This window comes from Halichondria panicea, chromosome 11, assembly GCF_963675165.1.
Source record: "Halichondria panicea chromosome 11, odHalPani1.1, whole genome shotgun sequence".
NCBI classification, from domain to species: domain Eukaryota; kingdom Metazoa; phylum Porifera; class Demospongiae; order Suberitida; family Halichondriidae; genus Halichondria; species Halichondria panicea.
The window spans coordinates 2,409,609-2,433,681 of NC_087387.1; the positions used below are offsets into that span (position 1 = coordinate 2,409,609).

The window sequence follows — 24,073 nt, forward strand, 5'->3', positions numbered from 1 at the left end:
TTTAGATCTGGATACAGATCTATGCCTTACGATCTTTACCTATAAACTTTTGTTTATCTATGATCAAAGCCAGCAGTTAAGATCGAGGTCAAGATGCTCCGACTGCCTAGCCAGTGGCTCTCTCGTTCTTTACAGGCAGCTCGCCCTATCTCCACACAACCCACTAGGAGGGCGCCAGCCGCTCCCCTGGGCCCGGGTAAAGAGAGGGTCTTTGTAGTAGGTGTCGGTATGACCAAGTTCTCCAAAGTGAGCAAGTTTAATTAAAACTATAAGGTAGATAGATCGAAGAGGGTGTTGTGAGACAGCTGCATGCTACAGGAGTACTTTAACTCTTTTCTTTTTGCATTCTATAGCACTACGGCCGGGTAACCGTCTTCTATAAATTAACAGTGCCCCTCTAACTAATAATGCACCTATCAATGTGTCGCCCCACCCCCGGGAGGGGTCGGGCTAACATGGGGGATTTGACCATACCTCAGATCAAATTCGCCCTGGTGGGGGAAGGATTTTGTGTTCAAATCCCCCAATCAACAGGGGGTTTTTGAGCCCCAAGCAGTTGCACACATCAAAACAGGTTATAAAAGCAGTCTTTAGATCTACTACGCAAAGCCAGGTCAAATCCCCCAGTATGGGGAAAAATTTCAGAGTCAAATTCCCCCGTATGTCCCGGGGGGTGCGGGTAGTGGGGCAACACATTAATGGGTGCATAACGCTAATACGTTAATACAGTACACGTATATATAATAAAATAATATGCTGTATGTCTAGCTAGCTAGTCTGTACAGTGAAAGTGAAGCCTGGCTGTTGTGGTTACCCTTGGAGCAAAAGCATGTCCTGCTATTACCACTTGACCTTGTAACTTACCTAGCTGTATTGTAGAGGGTGACTTGCTTGATTACCATAAACAAGTACAAGCATTTTATTCTCCGTTTTCACCAATCGATAGATATTGTGTGTGCATTTTGTCACTGTCATACAACATTTCTGGTAGCCCCTAGGTTCTGATGGCCCCACCTACACGGACATGGCCAAAGAGGCAGTATCAAATGCACTCAGTGATGCTAGACTACCGTATGAAGCAATTGAGGCAGCTGTGAGTATGAATGTGACTGTGGAACTTGGTGGTGTAATTTTTGATTAACTTTCTAAACGCTGTAGTCAGATGTAGAGACCTACATGTTACTGATGTACATAATTATGTACAACTCTACAAATAAATATATTTATCTTCTCAGAATGTAGGCTATGTGTTTGGGAGCTCCACCAGAGGTCAGAGGTCGCTATACGAGATGGGCCTCTCTGGTATCCCTATCAGTAACTGCAACAACAACTGTTCTACTGGAAGTACGGCTCTGTTCCAGTCGAGAGGGCTGGTGGCAGGGGGGCTTGCTAGGTGTACCCTCGCTTTGGGGGTAGAGAAAATGCAGGTAACTGCTTTAAGAGCATGCATGCTAGTATATAGCATGTACTGATGTGTAAGTGTATAAGATTTCATGTGATTCTGAGAAATTTGTTGCACAAATTTTAAATCGAAAATCAGATTACAGCTAGGCCTTGGCATCAACAGTTTGTTTTCTCAACAGCTGTTTTATACTGTACATGTAGAAGACTACTTTAGTCCTACAGCTAACTGTAGAGTTATGGGCATGCAAACTTTCAATACTTACGTTTGCCTCACCGAAGATTTCATTTTCACAGAAAGGTGCTCTAGAAGTAGGAGCTGAAGAAAATCCCAATCCACTGGACAAGCATGTTCTGGGGATGGCTAAATGTGTGGGCGGTCCACCTGACGCTCCCATAGCCCCCTGGCTGTTTGCTCACGCTGGGAGGGAGCACTCGAAAAGGTGACTGTAACAGTTTAAGATAGTTTGTAGTACCTAATACGATATGTACATACACTCTACATGTATGGAGGAGCAGCTTACTAAGGTCTAAAGCTTGGTACATTAATTGATTTTTAATTGTGACATATTTTTTACCTTTTAATGTATCGATCTCTTTGTGTAGATACGGGACCACCAAGACACAGTATGCCAGAGTGGCTGAGAAGAACCATCGTCACTCTGTGAATAACCCAAATGCCCAGTTCCAGGACGAGTACACTCTGGACCAGATACTCGGCTCCAAGGAGATCTGTCATCCCCTCACAGTAACTATCACTTTCCTCTGTGGCGTGCATGTTTTTTCTGAAAGCAATTAAGGTGTTTTTAGCAGAATTGCTTTGGAAGTACATGGATTACAATGTATATATATTGGATTCAATTTACTTACATAAACGTTCTGTGATGGTCCATTATTTACGACAAAGGCTACTGACTTGCTTTTTCTCTCCAAAATTTACATGGTGTTTCTTTAGGCTGTGTGCTTCTGTATCAATTCATGTTATAGCTTGTATGGTCACTAAGTTTGTTGCACTCTCTTTACAGAAATTGCAGTGCAGTCCGACTTCCGATGGGGCAGCTGCTGTGGTGCTTGCTAACGAAGAGTTTGTGAAAGTCAACGGTCTGCAAGACAAAGGTGACAGTTACTGAGGGTGGCGGCACATTGTTGGAGCAGATGACAGGCGGCTTCAAATAATATGACCCAATAACTGTGTAGCTCTCACAAATGAGTCAGATTCTATTGACAGCACATGAAGGGTGTATGCCCAGCCTTGACCGAGTAAAGCAAGGATGTGCTCACAGCTTTGTGGGTATCATTCAGTGTACGTGGGTTTATGGTAGTAGTTCGATTGAGTGGTAGTTGGGCCAACCAGTGCTGACCAATGTCCACCGGTAAAGTATCAATCGATAGTTCGTGCATGGAAATGATTGCTATAATGTGTCCAGTATTTTTTGCGAGTTACTCACTGACCATTTTTCCACCCATACATGTAGCTGTTGAAATTCGGGGGATTTCAATGACTACTGATGTCTCTACCGTCTTTGATGACCCCATTCGTAAGTTCCTCTTAGGATACACATCAATAATTGAATCACTAGGTCACTATAGGGCATTCGACTCTGTATACTCAATCCATCCACTCATCTTCTACATACATGTATGTACCCCTTCAGAGCTGATTGGCTACGACATGGCTGTGAAGGCAGCTGACGAGGCATACCAACAAGCTGGACTGACGGTTGCGGACGTAAACGTGGTGGAACTGCACGATTGCTTTTCGACCAACGAGCTCATCATGTACGAGGCACTGGTACGTGTGGAGTAGCTCTAGTTGTCATTGAATATTGGCATGCAGGTAGACTCAAAGCTGCGTGAGTATTTTGATATGGAGTTTCAAAATTGACCTTGTGAGCTATTGATTTGAAGCGTTGTATCTATTAAGTGGTATCTCTCATGTCCGAAGAAATGTGATGATTGACTTTACAGTTCTCACCCACCACACACAGGGCTTGTGTAATAAGGGAGAGGGTGGGAGTCTAGTGGACAGTGGGAACAACACGTATGGGGGGCGTTATGTGGTGAATCCCAGCGGGGGGTTGATCTCCAAGGGCCATCCACTGGGGGCCACCGGTCTGGCTCAGTGTACAGAGCTTACTTGGCAGGTGAGTAGATGCATGCAGAGATTAGTCTATTCCCTACTTTCGCCCTCTTTCTTTGAAACATTTGTTTCTAGAGAGTACGCAATTTGAAGTCGTTGGTAGAATGGCATACATACATTTATTTATACTAGAATATTTGCTGGTAAAAACCTTAATTTGCGAATGAGCTAAATCAGCTGAAAATTTGACCCTACATGTAACTATTGTGTTCTGGCAAGGATCGTGTGTATTTACTAGTTTTGCAATTTTATTGTTGCGAATTAATCAACCCTTGCAAGTTCGCATATGTTTGATGCTCGTAGTAATATGGTAGTTAACTTACTGTAGTCAGTACCGTATAGCAGGTATATTTCGAAGGTATAAATTTTCGCGGAAATGCCTTTAGAAATGTTTTCACAGATTTAATTTTCGTGGAATAGCGCCTTTTTGCAGCATGAATGCATGCGTTATTAAATTCGCGGTTATAAAAATGTTCGCGGTACATGCCTAATCTGCAAAAACCATGAACATTTATGTAATGTCTTGTAATCAATAACTTAAATAATTAGAACTCTGATAGATATAAAACGTGCACAAATATTTATACAAAAACAGAACAGTAAGAATGTTCCAGAATAAGAAGTTACTAGATTAAACTAGTACAAGACTAAGTATTTACTACTAACATCTAGAAGGTTCTACAAGTATTAATATCCTGTTTACAAGTCCAAGGTTCTGGTGATTTCCTAAACCACATTACCAGATTACCACATTCCTCCCCCTTTAAGTAGGAGGGTACATTAAGCGTTCGACTGGGTGGCGATCTCGTCTTGGGTAGGTCTTTCGCTGAGGTGGTGAATTGCGAGGTGATTCGATCGATGATTCACTTCCAGTCATTTCAGCTCTACTTGTGAAATACTCGAATGGGTTTTCTTCTTCTGTGTCTGCAAACTGACGGTCACGCATCTGATCGATGTGTCTGACAACAACGTTCCCATTCGACAGCTTAACTTTATACATAGTCGGTCCAAGTATACTTGCAATCACCCCTGACATCCATTTCTTCGATGAGAGATAGTCTCTCACAGTGACAGTTTGTCCCAATGTGAATGACCTCAATTTGGAGTGCTGGTCATGGTATTTCTTCTGTTCAAGTTGCTTGTCCTGCACAGTGGTTGCTACATCCGGTTTGAGCAGATCGAGTTTGGTACGGAATTTCCTTTGTAAAAAGAGTTCACTTGGTGAACGACCAGTAGTTGCATGCGGAGTTGCTCGATACCTTCCCAAAAATGTACTGAGTCTAGTGATTAGAGTGTGTCCATCATTTTCACTAGCTCGCATGGCATTCTTAAATGTCTGCACAAATCTCTCGGCCAAACCATTTGTTGATGGGTGATAAGGCGCACTCCTTATGTGCTTGATACCTTGCTGTTTCATTGCTGTTTCGAATTCCTGTGAGGTAAACTGAGGGCCATTGTCTGAGACAAGTTGTTCGGGTAGACCATATCTTGAAAAGAATGTAAAGAGAGCTTCAATGGTCTTTTCAGCGGTAGTGCTTGACATTATGCCACTTTGAGTGTGCGTCCACGATTATTAAGAACATCTTTCTTTGAAAGGGTCCAGCAAAGTCAATGTGGATTCGTTTTAGTGGTGCCGTAGGCCATTGCCATATGTGCAAAGGTGCTGAGGGGGGATTTGGTTTGTGTTCCTGACACGGTTTACAGGACTTAGATTGACTTTCAATGTCTTGATCTATTCCTTTCCACCACATATAACTTCTGGCGAGGGCCTTCATTCTCTGAATTCCTGAATGGCCTTCATGCAGAGTTTTGAGCACTTGTGCTTGGAGAGATTTTGGAACGATTACTCTGATTCCCCATAGTAGGCAGTCAGCCTCAATAGATATTTCATCTTTTTTAGAGTAGTAGTGTTTGAGCTCGTCTGGGACTTGAGTTGGCCATCCATCTCTTGTGTATCTTAGCACTTTGCTGAGAATTGGGTCCAACTTTGTGGCTTGTTGAACATCCTTGGAGGTTACTGGCAAAGACAGAATTTGAGAAATGTTGAAAATACGCACTCCTTCTCCTCCCACATCAGAATCCTGCATCACTGGTAAGGGTAGCCTGGAGAGACCGTCCGCATTGCTGTGAGATTCTGTTGGTTTATACTGTATCTCGTAGTTGTATGCCGAGAGCAAGAGTGCCCATCTCTGTAGTCGTGCAGCGGCCAATGTGGGAATTCCTTTCTTGGCTCCGAAAATCGCAGTGAGTGGCTTGTGGTCAGTTATCAGGGTGAATTTCCTGCCATAGAGATATTGGTGAAATTTCTTGACACCGAATATAAGTGAAAGAGCTTCTTTTTCAAGTTGAGAGTAATTCTTTTCACTTGGTGTGAGAGTGCGTGAAGCAAATGAAATTGGCTTCTCACTTCCATCTGGGAGAAGGTGTGAGATGACTGCTCCTATACCGTAGGCTGAAGCATCTGCTGCCATTCAAAGGGGTAGCTCAGGATTGTAATGGGTGAGGACATCCGCTGAAACCAATTGATCCTTGGCGTCTTGAAATGCTCGCGAACAGGTCTCAGTCCATTCCCACCTCCTGTTAGCTTGCTGTAGCTGATTTAGTGGATGGAGCAGACTTGCCAGGTTGCATATGAATTTCCCATAGTAGTTGATTAGTCCTAGAAATGAACGTAATTCCTGGGTATTTGTTGGTTGAGGAGCATTGACTATTGCGTCGACCTTGTGTGAGAGTGCTCGAATGCCTTCCCTGTCAATCTGATGACCTAGATACTCCACAGAATTTGTCATAAACTTGCACTTGTCCTTCTTCAACCGAAAACCATGTTTTTCGAGTCTGGATAGCACTTCATTGAGGTTGTTCAGGTGGTCGTCCTCGCTATTGCCCGTCACCAGAATGTCATCAATGTAGCAAACAACATTAGGTACCCCTTGCAGAATAGTGTCCATAAGCCGTTGGAATATGGCTGGAGCAGAAGCAATGCCAAAAGGTAGACGTGTGTACTGATACAGGCCTTGATGCGTATTGATTGTGACATATTTTCTGGAGGACTCATCAAGTTGGAGTTGTAGGTAGGCTTGACGAAGATCCAGCTTAGTGAACTTGTGTCCATTTGCTAGAGTGGCGAACAAATCTTCAGGTTTGGGTAGTGGATATTGATCCACAGTGAGAACTTGATTTATGGTGACTTTATAATCTCCACATAACCGAATCTTTCCTTCAGGTTTTGGTACTGTCACAATAGGTGTAGCCCAATCACTAGAGTCAACTTTTTTAATGACTCCGTGCTTCTCAAGTCGATCTAATTCCTGTCCAACAGCATCCTTGAGAGCAAACGGCATTGGTCGGGGCTTAAAGAATTTTGGTGTCGCCTCTGCTTGCACATGGAGAGTAGCTTGCTGTGGTTGGATGGTTCCCAGTTCATCTTTGAATAAAGTGTCATGTCGATCCAGTAGTTCCTTGAGACCGAGTGAAGGATTTCTGACAGTGGCAATGCGCTGCCAGTTAAGTCGAATGTATTTCAACCAGTTTCTTCCAAAGAGATTAGGGCCATTTCCGGTAACTACAATCAGTGGTAGTTGTGCACTCTGTTTTTCGTAGGTCACGTTTACATTGAGCTGTCCAACAATCTTGAGTGGTTCATCAGTGTAGGTCTTGAGAATGAGAGTACTTTTCTTGGGTTTTAGCTTTGGAAGAATAGCTTTTCGAGTAACCTCTGAAATTATAGAGACGGCAGCTCCTGTATCAACTTCCATTGACAATGTTTTCCCTTCAATCTCCACTGAAACTTCAATAGGTGAAGTAGCAGCTGGTGTCGTGAGCTTCAAGTTGTAAAATTCTTCCGATTCTGAGTCGGTTTTTGTTGTCTCGTTAGTTTGAACAGTATTCGTGTGCTGGCTTCTGGCTGGCTGGTTCAATCCAGTTGGCTTGGGTTTGGAGTTCTTGGCTTGTTTGGATCTGCAAGCTGGAGCAATATGTCCTCGCTTCCCACACGCATGGCAAGTAGCGTCCTTGAATTTACAATCCCTGGCCGTGTGGTTGGATTTTCCACATCTGGAACAGGTGGTTGGTAGTTGAGCCATCCGCTGTTTTGGTCGAAAGTGTAGCTTCTTGATGCCATGCTCATGACTATTGACAAAAAGAGCATTCTTTGCTGCAGCTTCCATTGCCAAAGCTTGTTCAATAGCTTGAGTTAGAGTGAGGTCTCTCTCTGAGAGCAGTCGTCGACGAATTGAATCATCTCGTATGCCACAGACAAAACGATCTCGGAGAGCTTCATCGAGGTAAGCAGCAAATGCACAGTGTGTGGCAAGATTTCGGAGAGCAGCTTCATAGTCTGCGATAGATTCCCCTGCGGCTTGGTCGCGTTTGTGAAAGTGATATCTTTCGACAATAACAGTCCTTTTTGGTTCAAAATGTAACTTCAGCCGATCAAAAATTTGCCTCAGTGTTTTGTCTTTGGGTGACGTTGGTGCGAATAGATCTCGGAGAGTAGAGTAGACAGTGGGTCCTACAACGCTCAGAAAAGTGGCTACTTTCTTGTCTTGTGCCACAGAGTTTGCGGAGAAATAAAGTTCCACTCGCTCGAGGTATGCAGTAATCGATTCTGCAGATGCGTTAAATTCATTGAGAGTTCCGAATTGAGCCGTTGCCATCTTCTGTGACTTTGGGATCCACAATCCTCGTCGCCAATTGTAATGTCTTGTAATCAATAACTTAAATAATTAGAACTCTGATAGATATAAAACGTGCACAAATATTTATACAAAAACAGAACAGTAAGAATGTTCCAGAATAAGAAGTTACTAGATTAAACTAGTACAAGACTAAGTATTTACTACTAACATCTAGAAGGTTCTACAAGTATTAATATCCTGTTTACAAGTCCAAGGTTCTGGTGATTTCCTAAACCACATTACCAGATTACCACAATTTATACCCTCGAAATATATATACCCACTGTACGGTATGTGACAGGACCTAGGAAAACAACCCGATTGAGAATTGGGGGACGATCGAACTAATCATTATCATCATTCACGAGCTCTTCCAATACAGTAGACTCTCGCTATTCTGGCTCTCTGAAGTGCGGCCACCTCGATATACCGGCCATTTGGCTTGGCACGGAATGCTAGCTATTATGTTTACTGCACAAAACTCACCCTGAAGTACGGCCACTTGCTATTCCGTTTACCGGCCAGTGCTGGCTGTCCCAAACTAGGTTTCAATGTAATTTTATACGTATATTACGGCCGGATATGACGTTTGGGTGTGGTTTAGCAAATAAAATTGGATTACACTTAAATAGAGAACAGAATGATTCATTATCCTACATTTATCCTCGAGACAAGAACCGCAAAAGTAGTCATTAGATTCGAGGTAAGATTAGATTCGAGGTAAGGTCGTTTTTAAGCCGCGGCTATTTCCTGAGCTGCAGCCACCTCGCTATTCCGGCCAAGCTGCATGGTCCCAAGGGTGACCGGATTAACGAGAGTCTACTGTACTACATAATTTATTTATCACAATAATTATCCATGAGCTTCATCAAAGAATTACGTTTACACTAGCCAGAATTTCTTCCTGTGTGAATGACAGTGTCTGTGTTTTTCTCTCCTACAGTTACGAGGTGAGGCAGACAAGAGGCAAGTAAGTGGAGCAAGTGTGGGATTGCAGCACAACCTGGGACTCGGAGGAGCAGCTGTAGTGACTCTTTACACTAAATACCAGTGAAACTCTCTAGCTCTGTGTGTTGTTATGTGTCTAATATGTGTTTGTCTTTTGTTTACAACATAACCCTAGGCTAGGGCCTTGATTACACAGCCATGGCCATTGGTAGGTGGGAGCTAGGGGTGGGGTTGCTGCATATGCGCATGTGGCTGTTCTTCAACTGACTGCAAACATGTCTGCTGCTCCTCGACCTAATCCTCCACATCGAGCTTCTCTTCACAGCGTGGATCGTGCTGAATTCAGGGAGTTTTTGTTAGAGAATGTGGAGCAGCTTGGAGAAGATAAAATTCTGGGAACTGGCTCCTATGGCTCTGTGCAAGAGGTGCATAATGATATATCAATTCATGGTCTAACTCTTTAAATCATATTTTATAAACTGAATCATGTCCCAGCTTTGGTGTTCCATTTGTTTCATTATTCAATAGTGAAAAATAATGTCAATGGTAAAAAAATTTGACACGGATGCATGTGTGATTGTCAATAATTGGGTTGCTTATTGTCAATAACTATCGTCATGTTTGTCAATGATTGTTGTCAATAATTTTGTCTTTTTTTTGTCAACAATAGTTCGAATTATTGCAAATAAAATCATCATTTTTGTCAATAATAATTATTGGCCTTATAGTTATTGCACTTGCATGTACCCAGGAATTGAAAGAGGGGGGGTATATACGTGCTAGCTTGATGAATGGATGTAACGAATTACCAGTGCGTGGAGCACTCCACCAGCATTTTTTTGCTACATGCTCTGATATTGCAATCTGGCTATAGAAATGACAATTATTCTAACATTGAACAGGTGATGGTCAATGGTGAGGTGTATGCTGCCAAGATGATTCACGAGGCTCTACTGAGGACTGATGAGCCTGGTGGAGTCGAAACTGTAATACAGAACTACATCCGAGAGTGTCGACTCATGGCTCGCATCCGGCACCCCAACATCACCCAGTTCATTGGGCTTTGTTTCTTGGCTAGTTCTCGACTGCCCCTCCTGGTCATGGAGAGGTTGGACTCAAGTTTGGACGATCTCCTGGAGTCCACCCCCAACATCCCCCTCTCTGTCTCCCAGTACATTCTGGTCTGTGTGGCTCGAGGGCTGCTCCACCTGCATCGCGAGTCCGTGATCCACCGTGACCTCACTTCCAAGAATGTCCTGCTGACAGCCTCTCTGAGCGCCAAGATCACTGACTTTGGGAACTCTCGTATCGTGGATCTTGATCCTGGACAGCTAGCCAAAACGCTGACAAGGTATCCCGGTACCCAAGTGTACATGCCCCCTGAGGCCGTCTCTGACAACGGTAAAAGTGTGTATGGACCAAGTTTGGATGTGTTTTCTTTCGGAGTACTTCAACTGTTTGTGCTTACACAGGTAATACTGTAAATTGAATCGTTTTCTTTAATTTTATATGCTTATTATACCCTATATCTACAGAAGGATTTAGTGTATAAGGTATGTAGCAGAGCACAATGAATAATATCCCTACCTGTTTATAGGTGTTTCCTGCCCAGCTCCTACCCCCCACCTATCCTGACCCCAGAAATCAAGACATTCTTCGTGCTCGCTCAGAGTTTGAGCGCCGAGGCCCCTATATGGTCCTCTTGGACAAGAGTCTACCGGGTGGACATGGGCACCCTCTGTTTGGCCTGGTGAGGGAATGTCTTTCCAACATCCCAGAGAGAAGACCTACCACTGCGAATCTCCTCTCGTCTCTAGAGGCTACGGGGAGGGAAATGGAAGGAGGAATGCTTCTGCAAGATATTGCACAAGTCAAGAATACCAGGGCTTTCAAGGCAAAGGATAAGAGAATAGAAGCTCTACAGGTGAGTAGGAACATTGGTTTGGTCATAGAAGTCTGATACATGTAAAGGAAGAGAGGAAATGGTGCACGTGACTATTTCACATTAGTTCTGCACAAGAGGCCTCGAAAAATATCCGCATTTTACCTATTTTTGCTTTTTGCTGGGTCACTCGCTAGTTGTGTTTCCTTGAGACAACATTTTTTCAAAAATAATTTATGACACGCCTATTCTGTGAGCCACGTGTAATTAGCTAATGACTGACACACCCAGTGAAAAAAAAAACATTAAAGTAAAGTTATAAGCTTCAAATTGGGTCTTTTATTGCTAAAACCAGGAGTATATTAGGTACTTAATGTACTTATGCTAAAACGTGTAGCGTACTGGTTATAGCTGCTATAATGCATAGATTTTTAAATTATACGGTTATATGGATGACATTCATTTGTCTTCCCATTCACAGAGAGAGATTGCACAAAAGACCAATCTAATTGAACGGAAGGACACCATGCTCACAAGACAACAGCAGGTTTGTACAAGTCCATAACTTCTATACATGCACTAAATGAACTATAATTATAGGACCTTTCCGCTAAAGATCGAGATCTCACTCTGAAAAACAGGCATTTGAATCAACAGGCAACTCAGCTTGCTCAAAAAGATCGTCAACTTTCCCAAAAAGACGGTCAACTTACCCAAAAAGATGGTCAACTTACCCAGAAGGACAGATCACTTGCAGAACAAGAAACAACTATTTCTGACCTCATTTCTCAGCTAACCAAAACTGAGACCCTGATACAGGTACTCCATGCCACATACATAAAATTTAATATCCCGCCCCTGTATGCACAGCGTATTACTGTGAGCGTTTGAAGTATGGGAGCAGATCCTCCAAGTATACAGAAACTTTACCGAGGCTATGTAGGAGTGCTAAAAATGTATATCGCAAAGACATAATTACCGTATATGCTTAATCAGAGGCCGCTCTTGTACAAAGGCCACTAGCCTCCTTTGCAAATGAAACATTTAGTAGCCGCTTAGCCTCAGTGAACTTTTACTATACGTGGCAGCCAAACAAATTATTAATACTAGTGGCTAGCTACATATGGTACAGGTAGCAGCTTGTTAGTGCTTCACAAAGACTTTCTCACGGCAGAGTTTGAGTTTATGTAGATGAAAAGAACTTTTGATGATGTTGAATTAGCTGGAGCTAATAAATGCCGCTCTTGAACAATGGCCTCTCTCAAATTGTAGCCTCCTCTGCTAGCAAAATGAAACATTTAGTAGCCGCGGCTTCTAATCAAGCTTATATACGGTATAACAACAGTACTAATAATTAATTTGGTTCAGTTGCAAAATGATTTAGTATTAGTACGGTTGCTATGATATGTTTTGTACCATATAATTATACCGTACCCTCGCGAAAATACGCCCACCCTTTTCTGCAAGAAGTTTAGGCTTATTAGGGAACTGGTCGTATAATCGCGAACGACGAGTTTTCACTCGAATACAGTAGACTCTCGCTATTCCAGCTCTCTGAAGTACGGCCACCTCGATATACCGGCCATTTGGCTTGGCACGGAATGCTAGCTATATGTTTACTGCACAAAACTCACCCTGAAGTACGGCCACTCGCTATTCCGTTTACCGGCCAGTGCTGGCTGTCCCAAACAAGGTTTTCAATATAATTTTATACGTATATTACGGCCGGATATGACGTTTTGGGTGTGGTTTAGCAAATAAAATTGGATTACACTTAAATAGAGTTCATTATCCTACATTATCCTCGAGACAAGAACCGCAAAAGTACTCATTAGATTCGAGGTAAGGTCGTTTTTAAGCCGCGGCTATTTCCTGAGCTACAGCCACCTCGCTATTCCGGCCAAGCTGCATGGTCCCAAGGGTGACCGGATTAACGAGAGTCTACTGTATACGCCCACTCGCGGCCTCAAATCGAGGCTTACCTTGTGGCTATGATAATTATTAAAAATTAATTATAAAAAAGAGGGGGTGGGCGTTTATTCTTATTTTTGTGAGGGTACAGTAATGCATATACCAGCGCCTGCCCTTTCAAGAGTTCTATATGTAACTTATTTGAGTGAACAGGGTGATTTTAAAACAAAGTGCAGAGGTTGTGCAATGTGAACACTAAAACCCCGTATAGTGGGTAATTTTTGTCGAACAGTGATTTTTGGCCTGCACTGCCCTCTGTTTTCACTACTCTGCATGGCTTGCATACTAGGAAAGTTAGACTGGAAGCCCCAGCCATAATTTGGCACTGAACCCTACATTTCAGCAGGTTATAAAGGTAATTTTTAACATTCCAGGCATTGAAGGACCAACTAAGACAAAAAGACGCCGAGCTTGCTGAACGAGCGTCAGATCATGAGGTAAACTAACACTGTAAGGAACATTTCAGTGGTTGTAGTGCTAGAAATTTATGCGTGATACAATTATCATGTTGCAATTTGTATCACACAATTATTTTGAAATTGCGGAAATTGCAAAAATTGCATAACGTTTTCGTAGCTTTAAATTGGCCAAAACGCAATATTTTATACTCGCTTATGATTATTTCTGGCACTACTATTAATTATATATACAATAATTATATTTCTTTTTTGCTAACCATGCATGTAATATTCAATAGGACACATATTTCTATAGGACACAGTTAAAAGTGGAGCAGCAGGAGCAGGCAATGTGCCGCATAGTGATGTTGCAAATCTCAGAGAGGAATTAGAAAGCAAGTCAACGGAGCTAGCTACACACAGCAGTCAGATTCTTAGGATTTCATCAAATCAGTTTGAAATGTTTGAACGAATTGGTGTTGGATCGTATGGAGAAGTACTGGAAGGGAAAGTAAGAGTAGCTGCCAAGCGCCTACACCATGTGATTGAATCCCCCCACAACCTGGAATTATTCCAGAGAGAGATGACACTCTTGGCTGAAGTACGACACCCAAACATTGTGCAGTTCATAGGGACAGTGCTGGACCAATCCCCTCCTGTCATCATCATGGAGCTCCTCGACATGAATCTCAGACAAGCATATGAGCAAAATCTCCTTCGTCAAGTAGATCGTTTATCTATTTTCAATGACGTTGCTAAAGCTCTAGACTACCTGCATCGACGCTACAAGCCCATTATCCACCAGAATGTGAGTACTACCAGCATTCTGCTTCAGCAAATGGACAGAAACCAGTGGAAGGCAAAGGTATGTGATCTTGGCCAGGCCAATTTCCTACAAAATCCTGGACCGCGTGGAAAGGGGGGCCTTTATTACTCTGCTCCTGAGGTTGCTCCATCGATCCATATGGTAGATGATAGCACTGTACGTCAAACTGTGAAGATTGATGTGTACAGCTTTGGTATTGTTCTGTGTGAGGTGACTGTTAGTCAATTCCCTGAGACAGATAAATATCCGAGCATGATTCGTCATCTCCAGAGAGAGCATCCTCCATTGTATGAGCTGATTGATCGCTGTACTAAGAGAGACCCCAGCGATCGACCTACCATGGCCGAGGTACTTGTAGAACTGAATAAAATGGCCTCGTTTTAAAACAATTAGATGGCTAAGACATAAACATAATAACAAATGTAATTTGTATTTTTATAATAAAGTTGTGATTGAAATAGTACACGTCAAACACTGATAGTTTTGAACACATTGAAGCTGTTTAGAGCTGTGGTAAACAGTACTCCAGTCAACTGAGGATGCCAGTGTAGTTCCTTAATCTCCTGCTGACCCTGGTGGATGAACAACAGCTGTGGCGGGACGTCCACTGTCGACGAACCAGGTCCCTCCTCTTTCTCCACGGCCAGGTCCCACTGCACCACCTGAATAGGGTACGAGTGGCGGCAGATAGTTCAAGTGTACCACACGTTTTGAAAAGTACATGGATGCATATTTTATGTGTGCAGATTATTAAATGTATAATCGTATGATATGCTATTAGTGACTGGAGAGTGTAGAGCAATTAATCCCGTATCACATCCGGTCCAGTAATTGCATGTTTTTATTGACAGCGTGCAATTACCTGTCAAGTAATTGCACGCAACGTATTGTTTTCGAATAACGGCCGTGGCCGAAAATGTTAATAAAAACGGCAGAGAACTTCATCACACACGATTAGAAATCAATAGTATGGCTACTCGTGCAATAAGGGATTTAATAGCACGAGTAACAAGCAATGGCAAGGATACTAATTGCACGAGGCGTAACTGCCATACTACTAATTATGATCTTGTTTAGAGCATAGATAGTAGAGGAAAGGGATTGGAAACAGGATCACGTGAGCTTATACCTTGAGGTGTGATTTTACTGGTTTTGAGTCAAGAGAAGCTTTTGAAAAGAAGCAAATGAGAGGATACTAGGTAAGTAAATGTATGAATAGCCCTAAAATTTGTCTTGAGGCACGGCTAGGTACAAAATGAAACATTATTACTAGCTAGAAGTCATGTTCACTCTTGGTAGCACACAAAATTTGAAGGTTTTACAACACTTAGCTTCTCCTTTTTATTTGTGGGGTAAGAACTGACTTAAGAACTGACTTAAGAACTGACGTATGACTATTGTAAATGAATGATCACAGTAGTACGTAGTACATGATGGTATTTTATTGCTTCAGCTATAATATTGAAAGTGGGGATATCATACTTCTGGAGTTATTGGCAGATTTGTTGATTTCCACTAGCCATCTTTGCGGGGGGAGCTTCTCCATAACTAAGCTGAGTTTATATTCGAGACTCGGCAATTCTCGAATAATATTGATATTAAAGATCAATGTTCATATTATTGCCATTAGATTTTGAAAATCACTATTCATGCTCTGATTTTGTCACCGCAGTGTCGATGTGTGGCAAGAACTTGGACTGAGAAATCACTGGAAGAACATTGATAATTCATGTATAATTATGTTTAGACCATGCTTATACCTTTTATTGATTGTTCATTGATGTCTATGCATGATCATAAGCTTGCTTAAGCTTTTAGTTTAGCATAAACTGCACAAAAAGTTTATTGCCAGCTCAGCACTTTAAGCTGCATCCATGGTCGCGGCTATAATTGAGGTTGCAATGCGGACTGTCCGTGTGAAATAGTCCTAATTGCCTGCGTTTCCAATCCCCTTCCTCTACTATCTATATATATGTTTAGAGTCACAGGAGCAAAATTTAAGCATAATGGCGTCACAAATAACAATCTTGCGTTTGGTCTGACCAGGATCACATGACAGAAGGAGCGTCTAACTGTGCATGGGTTGTGTAAGTACTGTGTACATAAATTACAGACGCGGTCAGCCTGTGAATATCATTATGAACGGATTTGTATGTAGTGGAGCAGCAGGAGAGCTAGGTTGAGCCAGAAAGAGCTAAAATGAATAGCTAGGTCTTTGATGGATGTTGGTATACATCATGGAAGAGGCTGTCATTGGTGAGGCCGGTACAGAACATTCTAAAAGAGGAGCACTTAGTAAAGAGAAAGTTTGCTAGACCTAGACTAACACATACTAGGCGGTAAGACACTCCTTCTGTCATGTGCTCCTGGTCTGACATACAACATAATTAATTCATGTAGTTCTCAGCTGTATAACCAAGGGTGATGAATGCCCCTAGTATAACTGTATAAGCAAGAAATGTTCTGACCTTTGACGCAAACACTTTTGAAATTCATAAGTATAGTATAATAGCAGTGCTGACAAGCATTAACAGCAAAATGAAAGCACTGCGGATGCTGATGCCTCGGTGGAGGTGTTAAAGTAGACTCTCGCTATTCCGGCTCTCTGAAGTACGACCACCTCGATATACGTACCGGCAGGAGTGTATGAAGAAGAGTATGCGACTCCCACGCACATTCCATTCTACATCTCGGACTGAATCCGTCACTAACACTTAAATGTGGGCTGGAGGTGCACCACTACACCTACACACCCACTTAAGATGCGGTCTGATAGTGACTGGTATGACATACTTGTACCGTAACGTGCTTTACACTACAACTGCTACAGTTGGATACTCCTCTTCATACACTCCTGGTACCGGCCATTAATTTTGGTTCGGCACGGATTGCTAGCTAGATGTTTACTGCACAAAGCTCACCCTAAAGTATGGCCGCTCACTATTCCATATACTGGTCAGTGCTGGCTGCCCCAAACTAGGTTTTGAATGTTTTTTACGTTTATTATGGGCAGATATGACGTTTTGGGTGTGGTTTGGTAGTGGATTACTTAGATTACACTTAAATAGTGAGCAGAATGATTCATTATCCTGGAGACAAGAACTGTAAAATTAGTCATTTGATTCAAAGTAAGATCCGCGGCTATTTCCACCTCGTTAAAACTAATAATTTATTGTGTGAAGGCTATCCATGCTGTAAACGCAGTGTTATGACATCCAGGTAAGCTGACTCACACATTACAAACAGACAAACAACAAACAGACGACTACAATACCCGTGGCCGCCCACGCGCGACTTGGGTAATAAAGCTACTAGAAATTGCTAATACACACATGATGAGTGAATACATTTTTTGTTAAAAAGGATGCCAAATGTCAATAAACATTACTTGGCTTCTTTGGATGTTGGCTGTAGGATTATAACCAGGGTGTCATACAGGGGAGGGGATATCCCCCTCTAGCTCCAATTCCCCCCCCCTAAAATTTGCATTCAGGTACTAGTTGGGTCCATAGCTGGCAATTTTACATACATGTACTAACAGAGTATTGAAAAAACAGTTGACCTTATTTTTAGCAACATTTTCTAGTTACTTTTCTTATTTCCCCCCTCTACTTCAAAATCCTGTATGCAGGGATGAAAATAACAGCCGGCAACCGGCCAAAATCCGAGCATATAGCCTGCTTGGCCGTCTATTGTACTGCATGAACTGCCATCTGGCCGGACAACAACTGCGCATGCTCAGAAAATTAATTATCTGCCACGTGTGCAAAAAAGCCGAATCAGCAATAATTTGTAGAGCTACATGTACAAGATATAATTATAATTATAGCTAGATCTACGTGTATCTAGCTAGTTCAAGAAAAAACTGAGTGCATCCCAGTGCCATTGATGCAAGCAGGTCAAAGCAAGAACCTATCCAAAGAGACAAGAAGTGGCAGTGCTCCTATGAGAAGTATCATCAGTCCTGACTCCATGACTGGCTAGACCAGAAAGACATGTTTCTACTCTTTCAGTGGTGTTCTTGAGTTAGACAGTCAGTGGACTCACAAGGAACTGTATTTAGACTGGTTTAGCTCGAACAAAAAAGTTATGAGTTGTGCTTTATACTATATAACTGATAATTATTATTACGATTATAAACATCAAAACTGCCAGGTCCTTTCATTGGTGGCAGGTGAACATTGAAAATGGCTTGACACAGATACTTATTTTCATCCCTGCGGACATGTGACGTCTGGCTGTGAGTGTCAGGTCATCATTTGCTGATGGCCGGTCAACATTGAAAATGACCTGACAAAGTTCAGCCAGTGATAAATTGCATCCCTGAGTATGACACCCTGATAACCATGTATATCTCATTACACATGCATGCACTGTACATTGTACATGTACATGCATGTGTTGTGGCTGTAGCTTACCGCAGGCAGACTTGCAGAGCAACAGTATTATTATACCTCGGTGCGAATGCGCAAGCAGGTATACGGTAGTGTGTTTGTGTGTGTGTCTGTCTGTGTAGATTGCTACAGCTGCTCAAGGACCAATGAAGTGATGAAGTGTAAGTAAGAGTTTCTATAGGCTTCTAGTCATGGATTTTAATTCGTGAATTTGCAAAATAACGCTGCGTTCTCGAGTTATGCCTAGTTTTGCTTACTTAGAATGCCATTGCAGCCTTTTCGGAAGAGCACGTAGTGTTGCTACTCTACTTAGTAGCTAGCTCTGCACTAAAACGCTAGCTATTGGTAGCTGCAATTAAGACTCTGCTGATGCAGCCATTGATTTTAGACTTGGACTTTTGGCATCGATCGTTTTTAAAACAATCCTGGTCGATTATTACCCACTCTTCGAGTTTCCCTGTGATTTTGGATTCTGCAGCAAAATTAATTAATGCAAAAATATTCATCATCATGGTATAATGTGTTTTATGTTATGTGGCTTAATTTGACACCTACAACGAGGCATCAGCACCTGTGGTGCTTTCATTGAACTAGCCTACTACACTAAAAGTTAAGCGCTTAAAGGAAGGTTTACTGAGGCTAGAGTAGCTAAACTTTGCACAGTACTAGTTGATATTAGAACGTGTGGGTGGAGCTTCGCTTTCGCTGAATCAACAATAATTGCTGGTTCTGAGTAACTAACTAACAAATAAACGTATTACTATTTACAAGTGAAATAGGATTCCAGGAGTAGAGGTGTATGTAATGTATGAGCTCCACAGAACAGGTGAGGTATACAACAGGTTACCTGATTGTCGTCCCCAGCTGAGGCAAACACAGTAGAGTCAGAGGGGTGCCACTCCACTGAGGTCACGGGAGCCGTGTGGTGCTTGAACAGGGCAGCTGCCTCACCTCTGCGTGAATGAAGGGCAGCAGTATTAACACAATAGCTACGTTTAGTCACGTACTATTGTGTACAAGTATATTTTGCTTTGACAATGTACCGATGGGCTTATACAAAATCATTGATGAGCTTATAATACGCACAATTTATAGTGCCTAATTGTAACATGTACCTGCTTGCACTAAAAACATATAAGATGTACATTATACATAAAATATGTACAGACAGTACGTACATCAAGCATACTTTTTGATTTGCCTGAGGTCCCAGACCTTGACCAACCCATCGTCTCCCCCAGAAAGCAGGAGGGGTTCTTTTTTGTTCCACGATATTACATTGACATCAGTACTGTGGGCGGGGCAAGTAATCATGCAAGCTTTGCTGGGGGCGGCACGTACATCCCATATTCTCACACTCCCGTCAACAGAGCACGAGGCAAACACCTGCAAACACATACGAACAACACAATCATGTAATTATGACAGTCCTTTATTGTCAAAACGGTGCGTCATCTTTGTGTTTGATTCAACTTACACTGGGTTCAGTAGGGCTCCACTGGATGTCTTCCACCGATTTTGTGTGGGCAGAGTAGGGCCGTTGGTCCACGTGCCAGCTGCCATCGTCTGTTGGCTTCCAAACATGGATGTTGCTATGGCAATCACCAGTTGCCAAGCGACCAGGAGTCGTTGCTGACCAGTCCATGGCAAAACCCTCACTCTATAAAGCGTATAGAAATTCTTATAGGTGCACAGCCATGAATTAATCCATAACCTAATTAAGTTACATGTACTATACACAGTACATGCATATACGCTGTAAACGTACTTCTCATCAAGCATTATTAAACCTCAATATATTATTATATGCAACAGTATGAACGAGCAGAGAGATTTGGTCCCTCCACCTTGCATTAACTTACAGTACCTGATGTCCTGAGAATGTGTAGAGAGGGGCCTCCTTGTGACCTGTCAGAGCTTTACTGGCAGCACCAGCACTGGGTCGCTCCAACAAGATTACATGCTTGTCACCGTTCCATATGTTGACCACACCTTTTTCTGACCAAGACGCTATTAGAGTGTGCTCTGTGAGAGGAGCAACCTGTGTGTGTGTGGGGGAGAGGGGCATGTGTGAACCAGTTGAACGGAAACTAAGAGTGCTTAAACATACCTACATGTATACGTAACACTAGAAACAACCCAAAAAATCAAAATTCAGTACAAACATCAGGGAGCATCTCTTACCCGTATTCTGTTGACTGCCCCGCTGTGTTGAATCATAACTGTTTCCAGGACAGGCTCGTCATCTTCCAGCTCGTCTTCACTGTCACCTGAATGTCATTGTGACTATCATATGATATTGACATGGATATGGACTCACTTTCGGTTTGCTTGTCTGTCCTAGTCAACTGAGACATCTTCAACAGAATGACAAAGTTCTGCTTCTTGGACTCAGCCTTATGTGTGATGAACAGTATGCATGTAGCTCTTCCATTATAATTATCAAGCACACAAGCGCTACAGAAAGCTAGTTGCAAAAGAAGCAATTGTTGGCAAATTTGAATTTAGCCCTATAGTTTCTAGTTAACTTTCTATAATAGATGACATGCAGGGATGTGCTCACACTGGTCGGTATACTAACCTAGAAGGAGGCTTGACCTTAATTAACTAATTAAGATCACTGATTAATTTTCTTGTTTCTTCCTAGTTAGTAGACATACTTCTAGCCTGCTTGCCGCAGAGCACTGACTGTCAGTGCAGTGACCCTACCCAGAGTGGGGCTCATAGTAACAATCTCCAAACACTTTTAGCCTATTTTTCAGGGGTGGTAATTTGCCAATTTTGCCGGCTTGGTCTCGAGGCTAGCACCAGAGCACTGATTTGTATCTTTGGGCAAATGAAAAGTAGCGTTTTAAGGGCAGATTGGTATGGTGATTAGTTGCAAACACTTGGTCCTGCATGGTTCCAGCCACTTTGGTACATGTACTATAAACCACCAAAGACAATAATCTCTATTAGACAAAAAATAACCACCTCGTTAGGCCTATAATTAACAGTTCACTGAATGTGTGTGTTGATTGGATGGAAAATAACCACGTCCCACTTTAAAAATTCTGGGCACATCACAAGACATGACTTATTTATTACTGCACCTGTGTCCCCGCCACAAGGTAGGCAGTCATGGGGTAGCTGCTTCTGTTGTCCCCTAAGGAGTCACGGAGGATGTCAAAACTGAGACACGGGGAACCAGTCTGAGCCTATAGGAGGAAGTGTGCGCGTGTAGAGAGGGGGTTATTGTGAAGGAGTTGTGCATGTTGTGTGTGCAGATTTATAAGGATAACTCGCTAAGATAATTATTGGTTGACTATTATAGGCCTGTTCCAATTCAATTACTAGTTTAGCATAGCTATGACCATGCACTTCCAGAGCAGTCACTCATCAGTCGATCGGCTATAAGTTAATTTACACCAAAATTAATAATCATTAACATTTTATATTTCGATTTAACAACAAAGGCTATTCTTTGTACTGTGCATGCGCAGTAGGTGACCTTTGACCCAACATGCTAACTCTAAAACACAGTCGGTCGAAAATAAATAAGTGATGTTAAACTAGTAATTGGATTGGAGAGGCCTTATCGGATGTTATTGTGTATGTTCGTATAAACTCACAGCATGGTACATGTGGTATGCAGAGCTATCATGAACAAGCTCCTCCCCCTCCTCCAGCGGCTTCCCGGGTAAGTATACCTCCTCAGCAGTATCAGTAGCACCAGACTCAACAGCGTCACCACCCTCATTGTCCATTTCTATGGTTTCCATTTCATCCCCTGCAGATATGTGTACAAAAAATGGCACACCTAAAGTTGAGGTCTACAAAAAGTATTTATATTGGAATACCTGTATGTACCTGATTGCTCTACATTCTGCTCTTCTTCATCCATGTTGACTTTTATGATCTTCGCTTCTTCGACTTCCAAACGTCCACGTGTCTTCCTTTGGGGTAAAGTGTTATTATTCATTGTTCGACCTTTTCCATTTAAAGTTTCAGACCACGTGGGATTATAGTAGAAGTAAAATCTGACAAAAGAAGAGATGGGTCGCTACAGAAGGAAGAGAATGCACAAGAACATCAAGGACATCAAAAAGAAGTACAAAACCAAGAGAAGAACCAAAGTGAGTGGTCACACCACCATGAACCATTATTCAGTCACTCAGACTCAATATTTGTATCTAGGGTTGGTCACCATGTACATAGATAGTTAAGTTACAAAATGCGTTGTGCAGTGCAGTGGGTTATGATGGTCAGGTGGCATAATTACGGGGAAATTTGGCAATTTGGCAAATCAAGGTATTACGCACCTATCAATGCAAAGCCCCACTACCCCCCTCCCGGAACAAGGGGGGGCTTTGTAGGAGCTTTGTTAGCCCTGGGGGTGGGAACTTTGTAAAGTCAGTATATCATAGCTGTTTGTCTGTATACTAAAGTATTGCAATAATTATTGTGTTTAACTGTCATGCCCTGGGGTTTTTTAGGGGTTTGTCAAATAAAATAGCCCCGGGGGAGAGTCCTTTGCACCTCATAATTGACAAAGCCCCCCCCCCCCCTGTTCCGGGAGGGGGGTAGTGGGGCTTTGCATTGATAGGTGCATTATAGGGTCGACAAAATTAATGTTTGACCTTGATATTCAGTCTCAGTATATCACACGAGATCAATTACCTTGACTGCGTGTGAAACTGATATTTTCATCTCCACTCTTTATAGGACGTTGATCAGATCCATGATGACCTTCGGCCTGTTGTGGCCCCAGATCTGCTCCGTCAAGTAGTGGACCATGACCTCCCAGGCTCTGCCCAACACTACTGCATCACATGCGCGTACGTACACGTTTTGTATAACTGAATATCATCTCTAGGATTTATTATAACGATATTAATCTATTGTTGTAATTATTATTTTTGTGCCATCCTTACAGACGCTACTTTATTGATGAGTCAGCGCTGAAGGTTCACTTCAAAAGCAAGCCACACAAGAGGAGGTATGTCATCTTGTAAAAGAGAAGTGTGTCAACCCTCTAACATCCTTAACACATTTTAGTGCAATACTGCATGTCTATAAGGTAAAGCATCGCTTTTAATGTGAAAGTCATAAGACTATTGTATAAAATATGAAATCTCGCTCCCATACTCTCAATTCTTTGCCCCCCCCCCCCCCCCCCCTCCTAGACTACATGCCCTCAAGGAGCCGGTGTACACACAGAGAGAGGCTGAGATGGCAGCTGGCATGGGGAACTACATAATCAAACGCCCTGAGGTGGGTCTGTTCGACTCTATCATGACTGAAGTAAACTCAGACAAAGCTAGCGAGAAACTGAAAGAACTGTCGTTATCTTAATCAGTACTTTTTATGTGTATAGTAATACTGTTTGTTGATGGCATATCAGTTTGTTGATGGCACATGGTTTAAATGTGAAGTGTACATGTAAAAACTATATATA

At 42.4% G+C, this 24,073-nt stretch overlaps 6 protein-coding genes across 6 annotated transcripts; 3 read left to right on the forward strand and 3 right to left on the reverse strand.

Annotated features, from left to right (window-relative positions):
* Nucleotides 1-25: 25 nt before the first annotated feature.
* On the forward strand, nt 26-9,322 carry LOC135343796 (sterol carrier protein 2-like). The gene is made up of 10 exons (XM_064540804.1): nt 26-246; nt 992-1,093; nt 1,236-1,427; nt 1,699-1,844; nt 2,008-2,149; nt 2,427-2,517; nt 2,877-2,939; nt 3,057-3,193; nt 3,390-3,545; nt 9,161-9,322. The coding sequence occupies exons 1-10, from the start codon at nt 94-96 to the stop codon at nt 9,269-9,271; spliced, it is 1,293 nt and encodes a 430-aa protein (XP_064396874.1). The 5' UTR covers nt 26-93; the 3' UTR covers nt 9,272-9,322.
* Nucleotides 4,931-6,012, reverse strand: LOC135343799 (uncharacterized protein K02A2.6-like). The gene has a single exon (XM_064540807.1). It carries the CDS (start codon nt 6,010-6,012, stop codon nt 5,065-5,067), a length of 948 nt encoding a protein of 315 aa, XP_064396877.1. The 3' UTR covers nt 4,931-5,064.
* Nucleotides 5,834-8,424, reverse strand: LOC135343793 (uncharacterized protein K02A2.6-like). Its single transcript, XM_064540802.1, has one exon. The coding sequence runs from the start codon at nt 8,194-8,196 to the stop codon at nt 6,013-6,015; it is 2,184 nt and encodes a 727-aa protein (XP_064396872.1). The 5' UTR covers nt 8,197-8,424; the 3' UTR covers nt 5,834-6,012.
* Nucleotides 9,304-14,626, forward strand: LOC135343792 (serine/threonine-protein kinase dst4-like). Its single transcript, XM_064540800.1, has 7 exons — nt 9,304-9,590; nt 10,068-10,637; nt 10,763-11,089; nt 11,529-11,594; nt 11,648-11,866; nt 13,393-13,455; nt 13,733-14,626. Exons 1-7 carry the CDS (start codon nt 9,441-9,443, stop codon nt 14,624-14,626), a joined length of 2,289 nt encoding a protein of 762 aa, XP_064396870.1. The 5' UTR covers nt 9,304-9,440.
* On the reverse strand, nt 14,617-22,618 carry LOC135343795 (glutamate-rich WD repeat-containing protein 1-like). The gene is made up of 10 exons (XM_064540803.1): nt 22,486-22,618; nt 22,248-22,405; nt 21,729-21,833; nt 20,957-21,032; nt 20,821-20,906; nt 20,504-20,677; nt 20,114-20,296; nt 19,826-20,022; nt 19,484-19,589; nt 14,617-14,904 (listed from the first exon to the last, which is right to left on the reverse strand). The coding sequence occupies exons 1-10, from the start codon at nt 22,595-22,597 to the stop codon at nt 14,710-14,712; spliced, it is 1,392 nt and encodes a 463-aa protein (XP_064396873.1). The 5' UTR covers nt 22,598-22,618; the 3' UTR covers nt 14,617-14,709.
* Nucleotides 22,614-24,049, forward strand: LOC135343800 (zinc finger protein 593-like). The gene is made up of 4 exons (XM_064540808.1): nt 22,614-22,751; nt 23,341-23,453; nt 23,552-23,614; nt 23,802-24,049. The coding sequence occupies exons 1-4, from the start codon at nt 22,671-22,673 to the stop codon at nt 23,968-23,970; spliced, it is 426 nt and encodes a 141-aa protein (XP_064396878.1). The 5' UTR covers nt 22,614-22,670; the 3' UTR covers nt 23,971-24,049.
* Nucleotides 24,050-24,073: the final 24 nt, after the last annotated feature.